Consider the following 22414-nt stretch of genomic DNA (forward strand, 5'->3'; position numbering starts at 1 on the left):
TCCAAAACTCGAGTGAAATTTTGGTCAGGCCGATAAATGAGCCTATATTTTCTTGGAACAGATAAATAAATATCAGTAGAGATGTCTGAAATTTTTCTATTGAAGTTTCATGCTTCATAAATCACCTCAGATTTTACTTTGAAATTTCTCTACAGATATTCCTTGATTTCGACAGATGTATCTGCGGATACTGGTTTTACCTATTTTGGGAAAGCTTAATCTGACTTATTGGCCAAAACGATATATCTCTCAACTTTAAGTGCCTTGATTTGTTCTGCAATATCATATTTTTCACCAGTTTTCGGGCATGTTGAGACCTCTAAAAAAAAATTAGATTCATTGGGGAGAAAAATAATACTTCCTTGCATTTAAGAGGGTCCTCGCACTGCTTTCGGTGCTCATTCAAAGGACTTCTTTACTGTAGCATAAAGGACAAAGAGCAGCCAAATATTGAATAACCTCTTGTTTATTAATACATTACATTCAAGGCAAATGATACATCCTTACCAATACATATTCAGCAATGCAATCACTGGCTCTCTAAATAAATAGAAATTTGAAATCTTGAAGTCAGTGCACAACATTGAGAAAGAACACTTAACAGTCAACGTGTAACATAGTCTGCACACATTCTGCATCTCTGCACAGTACACACCTCCAGCTAGTGCTGCTAAAACCAACATAAAAAATAGATCTCAAAATAAGTAATATATGTTCTGACTGTCTTCATAGAAATATTGGGCTTTCCGTTTGTATGTACAGCAATATAGACTTTGATGGATTTTCTCAAACAACAAATTGCACAGTAGTTAAAGATTCCAAGATCACCATTTTCAAAAATATTTTACACACATAGTAAACAGTCAGTCTTCAAAATGCAGTATGAAATTGCACATTGTCGTCATGCCACAGAGGGGGCTGTTTCAAGGCTTTGGTACACAATGTCCTGATTGGAAGAAAAAGCTCTGCTACGGGCCCCCAACGACCCTCCGCCGTCGCCGTGGCGGCTGGGTGGTGGAGGGGGAGAGGCCGTAGCGAGGTACATCCACACCACCGCCCGCTCCTGGGATCAAACTAGCAAATCAGAGAGCCGGATGACTACAGTACACTTCAGGATTGGGGAAGACTCTTGGCACTTGAATCACAGGTGCAGGTCCGTGCTGGATGACCAATCATATGCAGCCGTGTTGGACATTTTAAGGAGACGTGGATATAAAGGGTCACACTGACAAGGGAGGGGGGGGGGGTGGAAACAGTATCAAAAATTTCCCAGATTCCCTTCAGATACAAACACGAGTGTACTCTGTGCTGTTACTGTGAAGCCAAAAGCATTGTAATACTGATTCACTGAACACTAGAGAAGCAAATTCTTCTCACACAATAGATTTATCATTTGACCAATCCCGTCCCAGCATGATTTATTTTCCGAGACTGGACTTTAGGCAGCAGGAAAATCAGGTTCCACACGGACGATTGCAACCACTTTTCCTGACAGCAATCCGAAATGCAACAAGTCGTCTTGAATAGTGAGCATGTTTGACTCTCGCCTCAAAAAAGAACATTAACTTTTGTAAAGGACAAGGCTGGAAATGTTAATATTTTTACTACGGTCAACAAGTCCATAGAAAGACCCAAACCATCAATGACTTTATCTTACTTCTAAGCATTGTGTTTGTACGTAGCCTTACATTTTAAAACCTCATGTATAACATATATAATCCAAAAAAGTCTGTTCATGTGTGTGTTTCTCAGCTGTTTTTTTTTTTAATTTTGCCAGTTTCAGTCATTTATTTTTAAATTATATTTAAAAGTTTTTATTCAGTATTTCCCAACATAGTGCTCCAAACATCCCTTTATTTTAATTAATAGTTTCGCTTAAAATCAGTGACATTTTAAGATATTTATTCTAAAAATATAAAATATCAGCAGTAAAAAGCTGACATGTGGAATCATGCAGTTCTAATTCCTCCTGTCATTTAACACCCCAAATTCCCCAAAATGTTACCGAAGCTTTGATCTCAGCACCCCTACTGGTAGCTGAAACCCTGAACAAAAACTATGGCACTACAAAAGAGACATGCGAAAGTTGTAGACTGGAATAGGAGAGAAGGCCTGTGTGCTTTGTCTTTACTGTTGTGCTCTGCTCAGTTTTTTTTCTTTCTTGGAACGAGGATTAAACATGCATTAACCTCTGACGAACATGCTCAGGAAAGCTGGCTGCAGTTCATCCATCCTCAACGTTTTGGCCTCTTTGTGGTGCCTCCGGCCCCCACGAATTCTGGTTACGCCTTCACAAGCACCATGAAGGAAACCCTCACAAAAAGTGCAACTCAGTACCTTGGGCTGTTACTGATAAAGGCAACATTTGTGTGACAATGAAGTCTCGGATGAAAAGAAAAAAGGTGGGGATAAAAACACATGCTTGCTGTATAAAACACTCATGAAAAGGTAGTTGGCACAGTCCATTTGGTCACTAATGAAAACTTCTTCGTGGCTAAGTCTTCTGCTCCTCTCACAATGCTGTGTGTAAATCCTGCCCTCCCGTGGCCTCCGCTGGCATTACATGGAGAAACACCTTTTGAGAAGCCTTCCTGACAAGCATCCAACATTTTCTGGTTCAGAGTCAGGAAAAGGGTGACACTTTCGAAAACTGGAGTATTGATAGAGCTGATGTTGTTTTGGAGGGTGTGTGTGTATGTTTTCATGCACGCACACAAGCTCTGCAGGACTGGGGGAGACTCAAGAATGTGTTCACAGTGCGATCAAACTCACAAGCATGCAGACAAATCCACATGTCTGGACGGACACCATGGGCATTCCATGTGAAATGTAAACAGATCGAGGCCGGGCTCCAGAGCCAGGCCACTCCAGCAGCACTTCTACCCCATTCCCAGGGGCTTCTTCTGGGCAGGGCGGAGACCTGGACTCCCTGGACCTGCTCTGGATGGGTGTAGGCCGGGAAACACTCTTTCTCTCTGAGCGATGAGAGGAAGAACTGAATGTCCTGCAGGGGTGGACACTCTCCCTCTGCATCCTCCCATTCCTTCTCTACCTCCTCTTCCTCCTCTATAGTCACTTGTTGTCCATCAGAGACTGTACTTTGTGCACCAGTTCACGTGCTATCTTCAAGATATGTTGGACATCATGACGCTCAGCCATCTCTGTGGAACAGACACACTGTGAGTACTACTACATTCAATGAGAGACATTTTGTTCATTTTTTGCCATGTATGACTTTTTTCAACATATTTCACTGACTTTTTTCAAAATGTTATGCAATGACCTTTTTTTAAAAAAAATTTTAATGTCATTTTCGGACATTATTTTGACATGCTATTTTATGACATTTTTGGCAGTTTTTTCAACATGCTACACTTTGAAATGTCTCAACATGCTATACTATGTGGTTTTCACCTGTTTTTTGGACGCATCATGTTTTGACATTTTTGGACATACTTTACAATGTCGTTGTGGTATACTATGATGTATTTCTACAACCTATAATATGTCATTTTCAGACATTTTTTGGAGTCCTTAGAGGGGGTGCTGGAGAGTGCTCCTTCTGGCAACTCCCTCGTTCTACTGGGGGACTTCAACGCTCACGTTAGCAATAACAGTAAAACCTGGAGGGGCGTGACTGGGAGGAATTACAAACTACAATAGGTCGTTCTCAACCTTTTTCTTGACGTTAAAATTTGATGTTTTATGACACACTATACTATGTCGTTTTCAGCTAACTTTTTGACATTATATATGATGACTGTTGGAAGACCAGCCAAGGACAGAAACACCATAAAGTTTTGACTCGAACACGCCACCCCAAGGCCAGCCAATGAGGAGAGACGGACAGTGGAGAGAGTGATGCTGCAACGGACATCCAGATAAAAAGGACAACAGATCACAGTATGTGCCCTTTTTCTGCTTTTGCCTCATCTTGCTTAGACTCTTTCTTAGACTGTACATGTAACTCCTGTAACAGGGAAAAATGACGACCCAAAAATAGCTGAAAAATGCTTTAAAGCTAGTTAAATAGTGTCCTGACACACACCATAATATAGAAACCTTCAAAAACGGTCAAAAACACCATAAATTCAGATGTTGTAAAAATGACCAAAAAGGCAAGGCTATAGTATGGAAAAATGTCAAAATATGGCACATCCCAAAAACAGCTGAAAAAACCTCAAAACAGCATAAAATAGCGTGCTAAGACACGCCATAGCAAAGAAACTTTCAGAAATATTCAAAAACACCCGAATGCTGAACGTCCAAAACCTGACCGAAGAGGCAAGGCTATAGTATGGAAAAATGTCAAAATATGACACGTCCCAAAAACGGCTGAAAACACCTCAAAACAGAATAAAATAGCATGCTAAAACACGCCATAGCAAAGAAACTTTCAGAAATATTCATGCACCCGAATGCTGAACGTCCAAAAATCGACCAAAAAGGCAAGGCTATAGTATGGAAAAATGTCAAAATATGACACATCCAAAAAACAGCTGAAAACACCTCAAAACAGAATAAAATAGCATGCTAAGACATGCCATAGCAAAGAAACCATCATAAATATTCAGAAACAACCAAATGCTTAACGTCCAAAAAATGACCGAAAAGGCAAGGCTATAGTATGGAAAGATGTCAAAATATGACACGTCCCAAAAATGGCTGAAAACACCTCAAAACAACTTTAAATAGCGTGCTAAGACACTCCAAAGCAAAGAAACTTTCAGAAATATTCAAAAACACCCAAATGCTTAACGTCCAAAAAATGACCGAAAAGGCAAGGCTATAGTATGGAAAAATGTCAAAATATGACAAGTCCCAAAAACAGCTGAAAACACCTCAAAACAGAATAAAATAGCATGCTAAAACACGCCATAGCAAAGAAACTTTCAGAAATATTCAAAAACAACCAAATGCTTAACGTCCAAAAAATGACCGAAAAGGCAAGGCTATAGTATGGAAAAATGTCAAAATATGACAAGTCCCAAAAACAGCTGAAAACACCTCAAAACAGAATAAAATAGCATGCTAAAACACGCCATAGCAAAGAAACTTTCAGAAATATTCAAAAACACCATGAAGTAGAATGTCCAAAAAATGACAAAAAGGCAAGGCTATAGTATGGAAAAATGTCAAAATATGACACGTCCCAAAAAAAGCTGAAAACACCTCAAAACAGCATAAAATAGCGTGCTAAGACGCGCCATAGCAAAGAAACTTTCAGAAATATTCAAAAACACCATGAAGTAGAATGTCCAAAAACTGACCGAAGAGGCAAGGCTATAGTATGGAAAAATGTCAAAATATGACACGTCCCAAAAACGGCTGAAAACACCTCAAAACAGCATGAAATAGCGTATTAAGACATGCCATAGTAAAGAAACTTTCAGAAATATTCAAAAACACCCAAATGCTGAACGTCCAAAAACTGACCGAAGAGGCAAGGCTATAGTATGGAAAAATGTCAAAATATGACACGTCCCAAAAACGGCTGAAAACACCTCAAAACAGAATAAAATAGCATGCTAAAACACGCCATAGCAAAGAAACTTTCAGAAATATTCATGCACCCGAATGCTGAACGTCCAAAAATCGACCAAAAAGGCAAGGCTATAGTATGGAAAAATGTCAAAATATGACACATCCAAAAAACAGCTGAAAACACCTCAAAACAGCATAAAATAGCATGCTAAGACATGCCATAGCAAAGAAACCGTCATAAATATTCAGAAACAACCAAATGCTTAACGTCCAAAAAATGACCGAAAAGGCAAGGCTATAGTATGGAAAAATGTCAAAATATGACACGTCCCAAAAAAAGCTGAAAACACCTCAAAACAGCATAAAATAGCGTGCTAAGACGCGCCATAGCAAAGAAACTTTCAGAAATATTCAAAAACACCATGAAGTAGAATGTCCAAAAACTGACCGAAGAGGCAAGGCTATAGTATGGAAAAATGTCAAAATATGACACGTCCCAAAAACGGCTGAAAACACCTCAAAACAGAATAAAATAGCATGCTAAAACACGCCATAGCAAAGAAACTTTCAGAAATATTCAAAAACAACCAAATGCTTAACGTCCAAAAAATGACCGAAAAGGCAAGGCTATAGTATGGAAAAAGGTCAAAATATGGCACATCCCAAAAAAAGCTGAAAACACCTCAAAACAGCATAAAATAGCGTGCTAAGACGCGCCATAGCAAAGAAACTTTCAGAAATATTCAAAAACACCATGAAGTAGAATGTCCAAAAACTGACCGAAGAGGCAAGGCTATAGTATGGAAAAATGTCAAAATATGACACGTCCCAAAAACGGCTGAAAACACCTCAAAACAGAATAAAATAGCATGCTAAAACACGCCATAGCAAAGAAACTTTCAGAAATATTCATGCACCCGAATGCTGAACGTCCAAAAATCGACCAAAAAGGCAAGGCTATAGTATGGAAAAATGTCAAAATATGACACATCCCAAAAAACAGCTGAAAACACCTCAAAACAGCATAAAATAGCATGCTAAGACATGCCATAGCAAAGAAACCGTCATAAATATTCAGAAACAACCAAATGCTTAACGTCCAAAAAATGACCGAAAAGGCAAGGCTATAGTATGGAAAAATGTCAAAATATGACACGTCCCAAAAAAAGCTGAAAACACCTCAAAACAGCATAAAATAGCATGCTAAAACACGCCATAGCAAAGAAACTTTCAGAAATATTCAAAAACAACCAAATGCTTAACGTCCAAAAAATGACCGAAAAGGCAAGGCTATAGTATGGAAAAATGTCAAAATATGACACGTCCCAAAAACGGCTGAAAACACCTCAAAACAGCATGAAATAGCATGCTAAAGACATGCCATAGTAAAGAAACTTTCAGAAATATTCAAAACAACCAAATGCTGAACGTCCAAAAATGACCGAAAAGGCAAGGCTATAGTATGGAAAAATGTCAAAATATGGCACATCCCAAAAAAGCTGAAAACACCTCAAAACAGAATAAAATAGCATGCTAAAACACGCCATAGCAAAGAAACTTTCAGAAATATTCAAACACCATGAAGTAGAATGTCCAAAACTGACCAAGAGGCAAGGCTATAGTATGGAAAAATGTCAAAATATGACACGTCCCAAAAACGGCTGAAAACACCTCAAAACAGAATAAAATAGCATGCTAAAACACGCCATAGCAAAGAAACTTTCAGAAATATTCAAAAACAACCAAATGCTTAACGTCCAAAAAATGACCGAAAAGGCAAGGCTATAGTATGGAAAAAGGTCAAAATATGGCACATCCCAAAAAAAGCTGAAAACACCTCAAAACAGCAGAAAATAGCGTGCTAAGACGCGCCATAGCAAAGAAACTTTCAGAAATATTCAAAAACACCATGAAGTAGAATGTCCAAAAACTGACCGAAGAGGCAAGGCTATAGTATGGAAAAATGTCAAAATATGACACGTCCCAAAAACGGCTGAAAACACCTCAAAACAGAATAAAATAGCATGCTAAAACACGCCATAGCAAAGAAACTTTCAGAAATATTCAAAAACAACCAAATGCTTAACGTCCAAAAAATGACCGAAAAGGCAAGGCTATAGTATGGAAAAAGGTCAAAATATGGCACATCCCAAAAAAAGCTGAAAAAACCTCAAAACAGCATAAAATAGCGTGCTCAGACACGCCATAGCAAAGAAACTTTCAGAAATATTCAAAAACACCATGAAGCAGAATGTCCAAAAATGACAGAAGAGGCAAGGCTATAGAATGGAAAAATGTCAAAATATGACACGTCCCAAAAAAAGCTGAAAACACCTCAAAACAGCATAAAATAGCGTGCTAAGACACGCCATAGCAAAGAAACTTTCAGAAATATTCAAAAGCACCCAAATGCTGAACGCCTAGAAAATGACCGAAAAGGCAAGGCTATAGTATGGAAAAATGTGAAAATATGACACGTCCCAAAAACAGCTGAAAACACCTCAAAACAGCATAAAATAGCGTGCTAAGACACACCATAGCAAAGAAACTTTCAGAAATATTCAAAAACACCAAAATGCTGAACGTCCAAAAAATGACCGAAAACGCAAGGCTATAGTATGGAAAAATGTCAAAATTTGACACGTCACCAAAACAGCTGAAAACACCTCAAAACAGCATAAAATAGCGTGCTAAGACACTACATAGCAAAGAAACTTTCAGAAATATTGAAAAACACCCAAATGCTTAACGTCCAAAAAATGACTGAAAAGGCAAGGCTATAGTATGGAAAAATGTCAAAATATGACAGGTCCCAAAAACAGCTGAAAACACCTCAAAAAAGCATAAAATAGCGTGCTAAGACACGCCATAGCAAAGAAACTTTCAGAAATATTCAAAAAGCACCATGAATGCTGAATGTCCAAAAATGACCGAAAAGGCAAGGCTATAGTATGGAAAAATGTCAAAATATGACACGTCCCAAAAACAGCTGAAAACACCTCAAAACAGAATAAAATAGCATGCTAAGACACGCCATAGCAAAGAAACTTTCAGAAATATTCAAAAGCACCCAAATGCTGAACGCCTAGAAAATGACCGAAAAGGCAAGGCTATAGTATGGAAAAATGTGAAAATATGACACGTCCCAAAAACAGCTGAAAACACCTCAAAACAGCATAAAATAGCGTGCTAAGACACACCATAGCAAAGAAACTTTCAGAAATATTCAAAAACACAATAAAGTAGAATGTCCAAAAATGACCGAAAACGCAAGGCTATAGTATGGAAAAATGTCAAAATTTGACACGTCACCAAAACAGCTGAAAACACCTCAAAACAGCATAAAATAGCGTGCTAAGACACTACATAGCAAAGAAACTTTCAGAAATATTGAAAAACACCCAAATGCTGAACGCCTAGAAAATGACCGAAAAGGCAAGGCTATAGTATGGAAAAATGTGAAAATATGACACGTCCCAAAAACAGCTGAAAACACCTCAAAACAGCATAAAATAGCGTGCTAAGACACGCCATAGCAAAGAAACTTTCAGAAATATTCAAAAGCACCCAAATGCTGAACGCCTAGAAAATGACCGAAAAGGCAAGGCTATAGTATGGAAAAATGTCAAAATATGACACGTCCCAAAAACGGCTGAAAACACCTCAAAACAGCCTAAAATAGCGTGCTAAAACAGCACAAAGCAAAGAAACTTTCAGAAATTTTCAAAAACACCCAAATGCTTAACGTCCAAAAAACGACCGAAAAGGAAAGGCTATAGTATGGAAAAAGGTCAAAATATGACACGTCCCAAAAACAGCTGAAAACACCTCAAAAAAGCATGAAATAGCGTATTAAGACATGCCATAGGAAAGAAACTTTCAGAAATATTCAAAAACACCCAAATGCTGAACGTCCAAAAACTGACCGAAGAGGCAAGGCTATAGTATGGAAAAATGTCAAAATATGACACGTCCCAAAAACAGCTGAAAACACCTCAAAAAAGCATGAAATAGCGTATTAAGACATGCCATAGGAAAGAAACTTTCAGAAATATTCAAAAACACCCAAATGCTGAACGTCCAAAAACTGACCGAAGAGGCAAGGCTATAGTATGGAAAAATGTCAAAATATGACACGTCCCAAAAACAGCTGAAAACACCTCAAAACAGCCTAAAATAGCGTGCTAAGACACGCCAAAGCAAAGAAACTTTCAGAAATATTCAAAAACACCCAAATGCTTAACGTCCAAAAAATGACCAAAAAGGCAAGGCTATAGTATGGAAAAATGTCAAAATATGACACCTCCCAAAAAAAGCTGAAAACACCTCAAAACAGCATAAAATAGCATGCTAAGACACGCCATAGCAAAGAAACTTTCAGAAATATTCAAAAACACCCAAATGCTGAACGTCCAAAAACTGACCGAAGAGGCAAGGCTATAGTATGGAAAAATGTCAAAATATGACACGTCCCAAAAACAGCTGAAAACACCTCAAAAAAGCATGAAATAGCGTATTAAGACATGCCATAGGAAAGAAACTTTCAGAAATATTCAAAAACACCCAAATGCTGAACGTCCAAAAACTGACCGAAGAGGCAAGGCTATAGTATGGAAAAATGTCAAAATATGACACGTCCCAAAAACAGCTGAAAACACCTCAAAACAGCCTAAAATAGCGTGCTAAGACACGCCAAAGCAAAGAAACTTTCAGAAATATTCAAAAACACCCAAATGCTGAACGTCCAAAAAATGACCGAAAACGCAAGGCTATAGTATGGAAAAATGTCAAAATTTGACACGTCACCAAAACAGCTGAAAACACCTCAAAACAGCATAAAATAGCGTGCTAAGACACTACATAGCAAAGAAACTTTCAGAAATATTGAAAAACCCAAATGCTTAACGTCCAAAAAAATGACAGATAAGGCAAGGCTATAGTATGGAAAAATGTCAAAATATGACACGTCCCAAAAACAGCTGAAAACACCTCAAAACAGCATAAAATACCGTATTAAGACACACCATAGTAAAGAAACTTTCAGAAATATTCAAAAACACCCAAATGCTGAACGTCCAAAAAAATGACCGAAAACGCAAGGCTATAGTATGGAAAAATGTCAAAATTTGACACGTCACCAAAACAGCTGAAAACACCTCAAAACAGCATAAAATAGCGTGCTAAGACACTACATAGCAAAGAAACTTTCAGAAATATTGAAAAACACCCAAATGCTTAACGTCCAAAAAATGACTGAAAAGGCAAGGCTATAGTATGGAAAAATGTCAAAATATGGCACGTCCCCAAAACAGCTGAAAACACCTCAAAACAGAATAAAATAGCGTGCTAAGACACGCCATAGCAAAGAAACTTTCAGAAATATTCAAAAACAACCAAATGCTGAACATCCAAAAACTGACCGAAGAGGCAAGGCTATAGTATGGAAAAATGTCAAAATATGACACGTCCCAAAAACAGCTGAAAACACCTCAAAACAGCATAAAATAGCGTATAAAGACACGCCATAGTAAAGAAACTTTCAGAAATATTCAAAAACGCCCAAATGCTGAACGTCCAAAAACTGACCGAAGAGGCAAGGCTATAGTATGGAAAAATGTCAAAATATGACACATCCCCAAAACTGCTGAAAACACCTCAAAATAGCATAAAAAAGCATGCTAAGACACTACATAGCAAAGAAACTTTCAGAAATATTCAAAAACACCATAAAGTAGAATGTCAAAAAAATGACAAAAAGGCAAGGCTATAGTATGGAAAAATGTCAAAATATGGCACGTCCCCAAAACAGCTGAAAACACCTCAAAACAACTTTAAATAGCGTGCTAAGACACTCCATAGCAAAGAAACTTTCAGAAATATTGAAAAAACCCAAATGCTTAACGTCCAAAAAAATGACCGATAAGGCAAGGCTATAGTATGGAAAAATGTCAAAATATGACACGTCCCAAAAACAGCTGGAAACACCTCAAAACAGAATAAAATAGCATGCTAAAACACGCTATAGCAAAGAAACTTTCAGAAATATTCAAAAACACCCAAATGCTGAACGCCTAAAAAATGACCGAAAAGGCAAGGCTATAGTATGGAAAAATGTCAAAATATGGCACGTCCCCAAAACAGCTGAAAACACCTCAAAAAAACTTTACATAGCGTACTAAGACACTCCGTAGCCAAGAAACTTTCAGAAATATTGAAAAAAAAACCAAATGCTTAAAGTCCAAAAAATGACCAATAAGGCAAGGCTATAGTATGGAAAAATGTCAAAATATGACACGTCCCAAAAACAGCTGAAAACACCTCAAAAAAGCATGAAATAGCGTATTAAGACATGCCATAGGAAAGAAACTTTCAGAAATATTCAAAAACACCCAAATGCTGAACGTCCAAAAACTGATCGAAGAGGCAAGGCTATAGTATGGAAAAATGTCAAAATATGACACGTCCCAAAAACAGCTGAAAACACCTCAAAACAGCATGAAATAGCGTATTAAGACACGCCAAAGCAAAGAAACTTTCAGAAATATTCAAAAACACCCAAATGCTTAACGTCCAAAAAATGACCGAAAAGGCAAGGCTATAGTATGGAAAAATGTCAAAATATGGCACGTCCCCAAAACAGCTGAAAACACCTCAAAACAACTTTAAATAGCGTGCTAAGACACTACATAGCAAAGAAACTTTCAGAAATATTCAAAAACACCATAATGTAGAATGTCCAAAAAAATGACAGATAAGGCAAGGCTATAGTATGGAAAAATGTCAAAATATGACACGTCCCAAAAACAGCTGAAAACACCTCAAAACAGCATAAAATAGCGTGCTAAGACACGCCATAGCAAAGAAACTTTCAGAAATATTCAAAAACACCTAAATGCTGAACGTCCAAAAAATGACCGAAAACGCAAGGCTATAGTATGGAAAAATGTCAAAATATGACACGTCCCAAAAAAAGCTGAAAACACCTCAAAACAGCATGAAATAGCGTATTAAGACATGCCATAGTAAAGAAACTTTCAGAAATATTCATGCACCCGAATGCTGAACGTCCAAAAATCGACCAAAAAGGCAAGGCTATAGTATGGAAAAATGTCAAAATATGACACATTCAAAAACAGCTGAAAACACCTCAAAACAAATTCAAATAGCGTGCTAAGACACTCCATAGCAAAGAAACTTTCAGAAATATTCAAAAACACCCAAATTCTGAACGTCCAAAAAATGACAAAAAGGCAAGGCTATAGTATGGAAAAATATCAAAATATGACACATCCCAAAAAAAGCTGAAAAAACACCTCAAAACAACTTTAAATAGAGTGCAAAGACACTCCATAGCAAAGAAACTTTCAGAAATATTCAAAAACGCCCAAATGCTGAACATCCAAAAAATGAAGGAGAAGGCAAGGCTATAGTATGGAAAAATGTCAAAATATGACACGTCCCAACAACAGCTGAAAACACCTCAAAACAGCATAAAATAGCGTGCTAAGCTGCGTCATAGCAAAGAAACTTTCAGAAATATTCAAAAACACCCAAATGCTGAACGCCTAAAAAATGACCGAAAAGGCAAGGCTATAGTATGGAAAAATGTCAAAATATGACACGTCCCAAAAACAGCTGAAAACACCTCAAAACAGCATAAAATAGCGTGCTAAGACACGCCATAGCAAAGAAACTTTCAGAAATATTGAAAAAAAACCCAAATGCTTAAAGTCCAAAAAATGACCAATAAGGCAAGGCTATAGTATGGAAAAATCTCAAAATATGACACGTCCCAAAAACAGCTGGAAACACCTCAAAACAGAATAAAATAGCATGCTAAGACACGCCATAGCAAAGAAACTTTCAGAAATATTCAAAAGCACCCAAATGCTGAACGTCCAAGAAATGACCGAAAAGGCAAGGCTATAGTATGGAAAAATGTGAAAATATGACACATCCCAAAAACAGCTGAAAACACCTCAAAACAGCATAAAATAGCGTGCTAAGACACGCCATAGCAAAGAAACTTTCAGAAATATTGAAAAAAACCCAAATGCTTAACGTCCAAAAAATGACCGATAAGGCAAGGCTATAGTATGGAAAAATGTCAAAATATGACACGTCCCAAAAACAGCTGAAAACACCTCAAAACAGCATAAAATAGCGTATAAAGACACGCCATAGTAAAGAAACTTTCAGAAATATTCAAAAACACCATGAAGTAGGATGTCCAAAAAATGACAAAAAGGCAAGGCTATAGTATGGAAAAATGTCAAAATATGACACGTCCCAAAAAAAGCTGAAAACACCTCAAAACAGCATAAAATAGCGTATTAAGACACGCCATAGTAAAGAAACTTTCAGAAATATTCAAAAACAACCAAATGATGAACGTCCAAAAATGACTGAAAGAGGCAAGGCTATAGTATGGAAAAATGTCAAAATATGGCACGTCCCCAAAACAGCTGAAAACACCTCAAAACAGAATAAAATAGCGTGCTAAGACACGCCATAGTAAAGAAACTTTCAGAAATATTCAAAAACACCCAAATGCTGAACGTCCAAAAATCGACCAAAAAGGCAAGGCTATAGTATGGAAAAATGTCAAAACATGACACATTCAAAAAACAGCTGAAAACACCTCAAAACAGAATAAAATAGCGTGCTAAGACATGCCATAGCAAAGAAACTTTCAGAAATATTCAAAAACACCCAAATGCTTAACGTCCAAAAAATGACTGAAAAGGCAAGGCTATAGTATGGAAAAATGTCAAAATATGACACGTCCCAAAAACAGCTGAAAACACCTCAAAACAACTTTAAATAGCGTGCTAAGACACTCCAAAGCAAAGAAACTTTCAGAAATATTCAAAAACACCCAAATGCTTAACGTCCAAAAAATGACCGAAAAGGCAAGGCTATAGTATGGAAAAATGTCAAAATATGACAAGTCCCAAAAACAGCTGAAAACACCTCAAAACAGCATAAAATAGCGTGCTAAGACACACCATAGCAAAGAAACTTTCAGAAATATTCAAAAACACCTAAATGCTGAACGTCCAAAAAATGACCGAAAACGCAAGGCTATAGTATGGAAAAATGTCAAAATATGACACGTCCCAAAAACAGCTGAAAACACCTCAAAACAGCATAAAATAGCGTGCTAAGACACACCATAGGAAAGAAACTTTCAGAAATATTCAAAAACACCCAAATGCTGAACGTCCAAAAACTGACCGAAGAGGCAAGGCTATAGTATGGAAAAATGTCAAAATATGACACGTCCCAAAAACAGCTGAAAACACCTCAAAAAAACAAGAAATAGCGTATTAAGACATGCCATAGGAAAGAAACTTTCAGAAATATTCAAAAACACCCAAATGCTGAACGTCCAAAAACTGACCGAAGAGGCAAGGCTATAGTATGGAAAAATGTCAAAATATGGCACGTCCCCAAAACAGCTGAAAACACCTCAAAACATTTTTAAATAGCGTGTTAAGACACTCCATAGCAAAGAAACTTTCAGAAATATTCAAAAAAAACCAAATGCTTAACGTCCAAAAAAATGACAGATAAGGCAAGGCTATAGTATGGAAAAATGTCAAAATATGACACGTCCCAAAAACAGCTGAAAACACCTCAAAACAGAATAAAATAGCATGCTAAGACACGCCATAGCAAAGAAACTTTCAGAAATATTCAAAAACACCCAAATGCTGAACGTCCAAAAAAATGACCGAAAACGCAAGGCTATAGTATGGAAAAATGTCAAAATTTGACACGTCACCAAAACAGCTGAAAACACCTCAAAACAGCATAAAATAGCGTATTAAGACACGCCATAGCAAAGAAACTTTCAGAAATATTCAAAAACACCCAAATGCTTAACGCCAAAAAAATGACTGAAAAGGCAAGGCTATAGTATGGAAAAATGTCAAAATATGACACGTCCCAAAAACGGCTGAAAACACCTCAAAACAGCCTAAAATAGCGTGCTAAGACACGCCAAAGCAAAGAAACTTTCAGAAATATTCAAAAAAAACCCAAATGCTTAATGTCCAAAAATGACAAAAAGGCAAGGCTATAGTATGGAAAAATGTCAAAATATGACACGTCCCAAAAACAGCTGAAAACACCTCAAAACAGCAGAAAATAGCGTGCTAAGATGCGCCATAGCAAAGAAACTTTCAGAAATATTCAAAAACACCTAAATGCTGAACGTCCAAAAAATGACCGAAAAGGCAAGGCTATAGTATGGAAAAATGTCAAAATATGACACATCCCAAAAACAGTTGAAAACACCTCAAAACAGCATAAAATAGCGTGCTAAGACGCGCCATAGCAAAGAAACTTTCAGAAATATTCAAAAACACCTAAATGCTGAATATCCAAAAACTGACCGAAGAGGCAAGGCTATAGTATGGAAAAATGTCAAAATATGGCACGTCCCCAAAACAGCTGAAAACACCTCAAAACAACTTCAAATAGCGTATTAAGACACTCCATAGCAAAGAAACTTTCAGAAATATTGAAAAAAACCCAAATGCTTAACGTCCAAAAAATGACCGATAAGGCAAGGCTATAGTATGGAAAAATGTCAAAATATGACACATCCCAAAAACGGTTGAAAACACCTCAAAACAGCATAAAATAGCGTGCTAAGACACGCCATAGCAACAAAACTTTCAGAAATATTCAAAAGCACCCAAATGCTGAACATCCAAAAAATGACCGAAAAGGCAAGGCTATAGTATGGAAAAATGTCAAAATATGACACGACCAAAAAACGGCTGAAAACACATCAAAACAGCATAAAATAGCGTGCTAAGACACTACATAGCAAAGAAACTTTCAGAAATATTGAAAAACACCCAAATGCTTAACGTCCAAAAAATGACTGAAAAGGCAAGGCTATAGTATGGAAAAATGTCAAAATATGACTCGTCCCAAAAAAAGCTGAAAACACCTCAAAACAGCATAAAATAGCGTATTAAGACACGCCATAGTAAAGAAACTTTCAGAAATATTCAAAAACACCCAAATGCTGAATGTCCAAAAACTGACCGAAGAGGCAAGGCTATAGTATGGAAAAATGTCAAAATATGACACGTCCCAAAAATGGCTGAAAACACCTCAAAACAGCATAAAATAGCATGCTAAGTCACGCCAAAGCAAAGAAACTTTCAGAAATATTCAAAAACACCCAAATGCTTAACGTCCAAAAAATGACCAAAAAGGCAAGGCTATAGTATGGAAAAATGTCAAAATATGACAAGTCCCCAAAACAGCTGAAAACACCTAAAAACAGCATAAAATAGCGTGCCAAGACACAGCGTAGTAAAGAATCTTTCAAAAACGGTTATAAACACCAAAATGTCAAAAACATGGCCAAAACACGCATCGTATAGTATGGCGAAAAATGTCAAATTTTGACATGTCCCAATGTTACAACTGAGGTCGTCGTGCATGTCATTTGTTGTATTTCTTTTTAGCTTGGCTGTGTTGGATATGTGCGTGCTGCTCCTTGCGTGCTTGTATGTATATGTTAATTAAGGTGTGTCATTGCTCAGGAGCTGATATCTGGTTGGTGGATCGAATTCCTGCTTCGACAGGTGACAGACGGTGACGGAGGTCCACCCCTGTTTAAAGAGCTCGATGACGTCGCCACAGCGCAGGGGGAACTCCATCTCTGACCTCTCCCAACCTGTCGCACCACGCTTTTCTTTGTTTGAGAGTTTGTGTTAAAATGGATTTATTATGGGTTACCTATGGGCAAACTTCAGTTTAGTTATCTTCCGTTTGTTCTGGTTCTGTTAAGTTAAATCATATGTTGTAAATAAATCACTTCCTTTGTTAAATCTTGACAAACATGTCTTTGTGCCTACTTGGGACTTGAGGGAAATGGGTTTATCATTATGTGTCCTGGCTACCCTTTGAAGGGGCATGACACCAAAAAATGGCTGAAGACCACTTATTATACCTCATAGAGTCGCACCATAACATACAAATTTGAAAAAAAGACCAAACATATCATTATTTAGCATGTCGACAAAATGGCCAAAAACTGCATTGTATAGTGTGGCGAAAGTTGTCAAAAAATGACATGTTCCAAAAACAGCTGAAAACACCTCAAAACAGCATAAAATCGCGTGCCGACACATGCCATAACAAAGCATCTTTCAAAAATGGTCAAAAACAACATATTATGAGATGTTGAAAAATGACCGAAAAGGCAAGGCTATAGTATGGAAAAAATGTCAAAAAATGACATGTCCCCAAAACAGCTGAAAACACCTCAAAACAGCATAAAATAGTGTGTTAGGGCACGCCATAGCAAAGAAACTTTCAGAAATATTCAAAAACACCCAAATTCTGAACGTCCAAAAAATGACCAAAAAGGCAAGGCTATAGTATGGAAAAATGTCAAAATATGACACGTCCCAAAAACAGCTGAAAACACCTCAAAACAGCCTAAAATAGCGTGCTAAGACATGCCATAGCAAAGAAACTTTCAGAAATATTCAAAAACACCCAAATTCTGAACGTCCAAAAAATGACCAAAAAGGCAAGGCTATAGTATGGAAAAACATAAAAATATGACACGTCCCAAAAACGGCTGAAAACACCTCAAAACAGCATAAAATAGCGTATAAAGACACGCCATAGCAAAGAAACTTTCAGAAATATTCAAAAACACCTAAATGTAGAAGGTCCAAAAAATGACCGAAGAGGCAAGGCTATAGTATGGAAAAATGTCAAAATATGACACGTCCCAAAAACAGCTGAAAACACCTCAAAACAGCATAAAATAGCGTATTAAGACACGCCATAGCAAAGAAACTTTCAGAAATATTCAAAAACGCCCAAATGCTGAACGTCCAAAAACTGACCGAAGAGGCAAGGCTATAGTATGGAAAAATGTCAAAATATGACACGTCCCAAAAATGGCTGAAAACACCGCAAAACAGCATAAAATAGCGTATTAAGACACGCCATAGCAAAGAAACTTTCAGAAATATTCAAAAACACCCAAATGCTGAACGTCCAAAAACTGACCGAAAAGGCAAGGCTATAGTATGGAAAAATGTCAAAATATGACACGTCCCAAAAACGGCTGAAAACACCTCAAAACAGCATAAAATAGCGTGCTAAGACATGCCATAGCAAAGAAACTTTCAGAAATATTCAAAAACACCCAAATTCTGAACGTCCAAAAAATGACCAAAAAGGCAAGGCTATAGTATGGAAAAACATAAAAATATGACACGTCCCAAAAACGGCTGAAAACACATCAAAACAACATAAAATAGCATGCTAAGACACGCCATAGCAAAGAAACTTTCAGAAATAATCAAAAACACCCAAATGCAGAACGTCCAAAAAATGACCGAAAAGGCAAGGCTATAGTATGGGAAAATGTCAAAATATGACACGTCCCAAAAACAGCTGGAAACACCTCAAAACAGAATAAAATAGCGTGCTAAGACACGCCATAGCAAAGAAACTTTCAGAAATATTCAAAAACACCATGAAGTAGGATGTCCAAAAAATGACAAAAAGGCAAGGCTATAGTATGGAAAAATGTCAAAATATGACACGTCCCAAAAAAAGCTGAAAACACCTCAAAACAGCATGAAATAGTGTGCAAAGACACGTCATAGCAAAAAAATCTTTCAAAATGGTCATAAACACCATAAAATACAATGTCCAAAAACTGACCAAAAAGGCAAGGCTATAGTATGGAAAAACGTAAAAATATGACACGTCCCAAAAACAACTGAAAACACCTCAAAACAGCATAAATTAGCATGCAAAGACACGCCATAGCAAAAACACTTTCAAAAACGGCCAAAAACACCCAAATGCCGAACGTCCAAAAAATGACCGAAAAGGCAAGGCTATAGTATGGAAAAATGTCAAAATTTGACACGTCCCAAAAACAACTGAAAATACCTCAAAACAGCATAAACTAGCATGGAAAGAGACGCCATAGCAAAAACACTTTCACAAACGGACAAAGACACCCAAATGCAGAACGTCCAAAAAATGACAAAAAGGCAAGGCTATAGTATGGAAAAACGTCAAAATATGACACGTCCCAAAGACAGCTGAAACCACCTCAAAACAGCAGAAAATAGCGTGCTAAGACACGCCATAGCAAAGAAACTTTCAGAAATATTCAAAAACACCCAAATGCTTAACGTCCACAAAATGACCGAAAAGGCAAGGCTATAGTATGGAACTATGTCAAAATATGACACGTCCCAAAAACTGCTTAAAACACCTCAAAAAAGCAGAAAATAGCGTGCTAAGTCACGCCATAGCAAAGAAACTTTCAGAAACATTCAAAAACCCCATAAAGTAGGATTTCGGAAAAATGACTGAAAAGGCAATATGTAAAAATATGACACATCTCAAAAACAGCTGGAAAAAAACACCTCAAAACAGCATAAAATAGCATGCTATGACACGCCATAGCAAAGACAATTTCAGAAATATTAAAAAACACCCAAATGCTGAACGTCCAAAAAATGACCGAAAAGGCAAGGCTATAGTATGGGAAAATGTCAAAATATGACACGTCCCAAAAACAACTGAAAACACCTCAAAACAGCATAAACTAGTGTGCAAAGACACGCCATAGCAAAAAAAATCTTTCAAAACAGTCAAAAACACCATAAAATAGAATGTCCAAAAACTGACCAAAAAGGCAAGGCTATAGTATGGAAAAATGTCAAAACATGACACGTCCCAAAAACAGCTGAAAACACCTTAAAACAGCATAAAATAGTGTGCTAAGACACGCCATAGCAAAGAAACTTTCAGAAATATTAAAAAACACCCAAATGCTTAACGTCCAAAAAATGACCGAAAAGGCAAGGCTATAGTATGGAAAAATGTCAAAATATGACACATCCCAAAAACGGCTTAAAACACCTCAAAACAGCATAAAATAGCGTGCTAAGACACGCCATAGCAAAGAAACTTTCAAAAACGGTCAAAAACACCATAATTTGAGATGTTGTAAAAATGACCGAAAGGCAAGGCTACAGTATGGAAAAATGTCAAAATATGAAATGTCCCAAAAACAGCTGAAAACACCTCCAAACAGCATAAAATAGTGTGCCGAGACACGCCATAGCAACGAAAATTTCAGAAACATTAAAAAAACCCATAAAGTAGGATTTCGGTAAAATGACCGAAAAGGCAAGGCTATAGTATAGAAAAATGTCAAAAAATGACATGTCCCAAAAACAGCTGAAAACTGCTTTAGACCTCATTAAATAGAGTGCAGAGAGACGCCATAGCAAAGAATCTTTCAAAAATGGTCAAAAACACCAAAAAATAGGATGTTGGAAAAATTACGGAAAAGCCAAGGCTATAGTATGGAAAAATGTTTTTAAAAATGACATGTCCCAAAAACAGCTGAAAACTGCTTTAAACCTCATTAAATAGTGTGCCAAGACAAGCCATAGCAAAGGATCTTTGGATAATGGTCCGAAACACCAAAAAATAGGATGTTGAAAAAAAATTTCCAATATAGTATGGAAAATGTTAAAAAATGACATGTCCCAAAAATAGCTGAAAACACCTAAAAACAGCATAAAATAGTGTGCCGAGACACGCCATAACAAAGAATCTTTGAAAAAAGGTCAAAAACACCATAAAATATAATATTGTAAAAATGACTGAAAAGGAAAGGCTATAGTATGGAAAATGTTAAAAAATGACGTACCAAAAATAGCTGAAAACTGATTTAAACCTCATTAAAAGTGTGCCGAGACACGCCATGGCCCCACATAACATAGGCTCTCGTCCAGACCCAGAGTCCCAGAAACTCACATAAATGTAAGGCTAAATCAGCTTTTCCCCATTACATTAACGCACATTGGTCTGAACTCTATACACTGCACACTTTTTTTGCACTGCAACTTCAACTTCTGTACAACTGTACACTTACTCCATTGCACCGTTTGTATTTCTACATACAATTTGTGTTCATTATATTCTATTTTTCATTGTTTATGTTTTTTGTTATTGCTTCTACATTTTTATTTGATGTCTGATTCTATTGAAATTTACTATTTTTATTCTTGTTTGTTAAAATTCCTTGTATATGTAAATGTACTTGGCAATAAAACACGATTCTGATTCTGAATATGACGTTTTCTCGATTTTAACGACATACTATAATATGACGTTTTTCATGATTTGACGACATGCAGTACTATGACGTCTTTTCACGATTTTTGGCAACATACTAAAGTGTGACGTTTTCAGGATTTTTGACGACATACTATACTATACTATGTTTTCTCGTCATCTTTTAAAACATACATTACGATGACGTTTATTAATGATTACATACTAAGGTATTACGTTTTTTCAGAATTTTTAATAACATTTAGCTAACTACGAAACCTTAACAAGAAAGGTAATTATCTGTCAGGTTTTTTTTTTAGTTTTTTTAGTGTTGTCAAAGATATATTATTAAATTTACATTAGGCTGTAGTTTGACAAGAGAGATCAGTCAGGTGGTATATTTCACGTACTGTTTCTATTTTATTACTAATATATTAAATTGATAATTTCACATCAATTTAACATCTCTGGGTGTATTGGTTAGAGGTATGAGTATTTTAGTTTGTAAGACCACTTTATGGCAAAGATTGGTTTTACAAGATTTTTGTATATTTCTGATTATGAACTTTTGATGCAACAGGTGTTAAAATCACAGGATTAGAAAAAACAGTCTATTGTCCCAACATATGGCTATAGAAGATTTTATCCATATTCCTCTTAGCTATTCCTTTCCAGAGAATACGGCATACTTGATTTCACACACATTTCACTCAACAACGCAACTGGTCACAACAATCTGTAACTGTCTATTATTACTGACGACAGGATAGCAAGGAATAAGCTATCC

The 22414-nt window shown here is 36.8% G+C and overlaps 1 protein-coding gene and 1 long non-coding RNA gene across 4 annotated transcripts in view; one reads left to right on the forward strand and one right to left on the reverse strand.

Annotated features, from left to right (window-relative positions):
- Window positions 1-450: 450 nt before the first annotated feature.
- sgsm2 (small G protein signaling modulator 2) overlaps window positions 451-22414 on the reverse strand; it is a 115891-nt gene continuing 93927 nt past the window's right edge. For all 3 annotated transcript variants that reach the window (XM_042486433.2, XM_088078490.1, XM_088078491.1), the window contains one exon: window positions 451-3161. In XM_042486433.2, coding sequence (XP_042342367.2) covers window positions 3073-3161 — 89 coding nt within the window. In that variant the 3' untranslated portion in view covers window positions 451-3072. The remainder of the gene's footprint in view (window positions 3162-22414) is intronic.
- LOC148189289 (uncharacterized) lies at window positions 3095-17329 on the forward strand. Its single transcript, XR_015776749.1, has 3 exons — window positions 3095-3179; window positions 3734-3903; window positions 17055-17329. It is a non-coding gene; the product is annotated as an uncharacterized LOC148189289 (long non-coding RNA).

The sequence above is a fragment of the Plectropomus leopardus genome, chromosome 6, assembly GCF_026936395.1.
Source record: "Plectropomus leopardus strain MGB_pleo_1.0 chromosome 6, ASM2693639v1, whole genome shotgun sequence".
NCBI lineage: Eukaryota > Metazoa > Chordata > Actinopteri > Perciformes > Serranidae > Plectropomus > Plectropomus leopardus.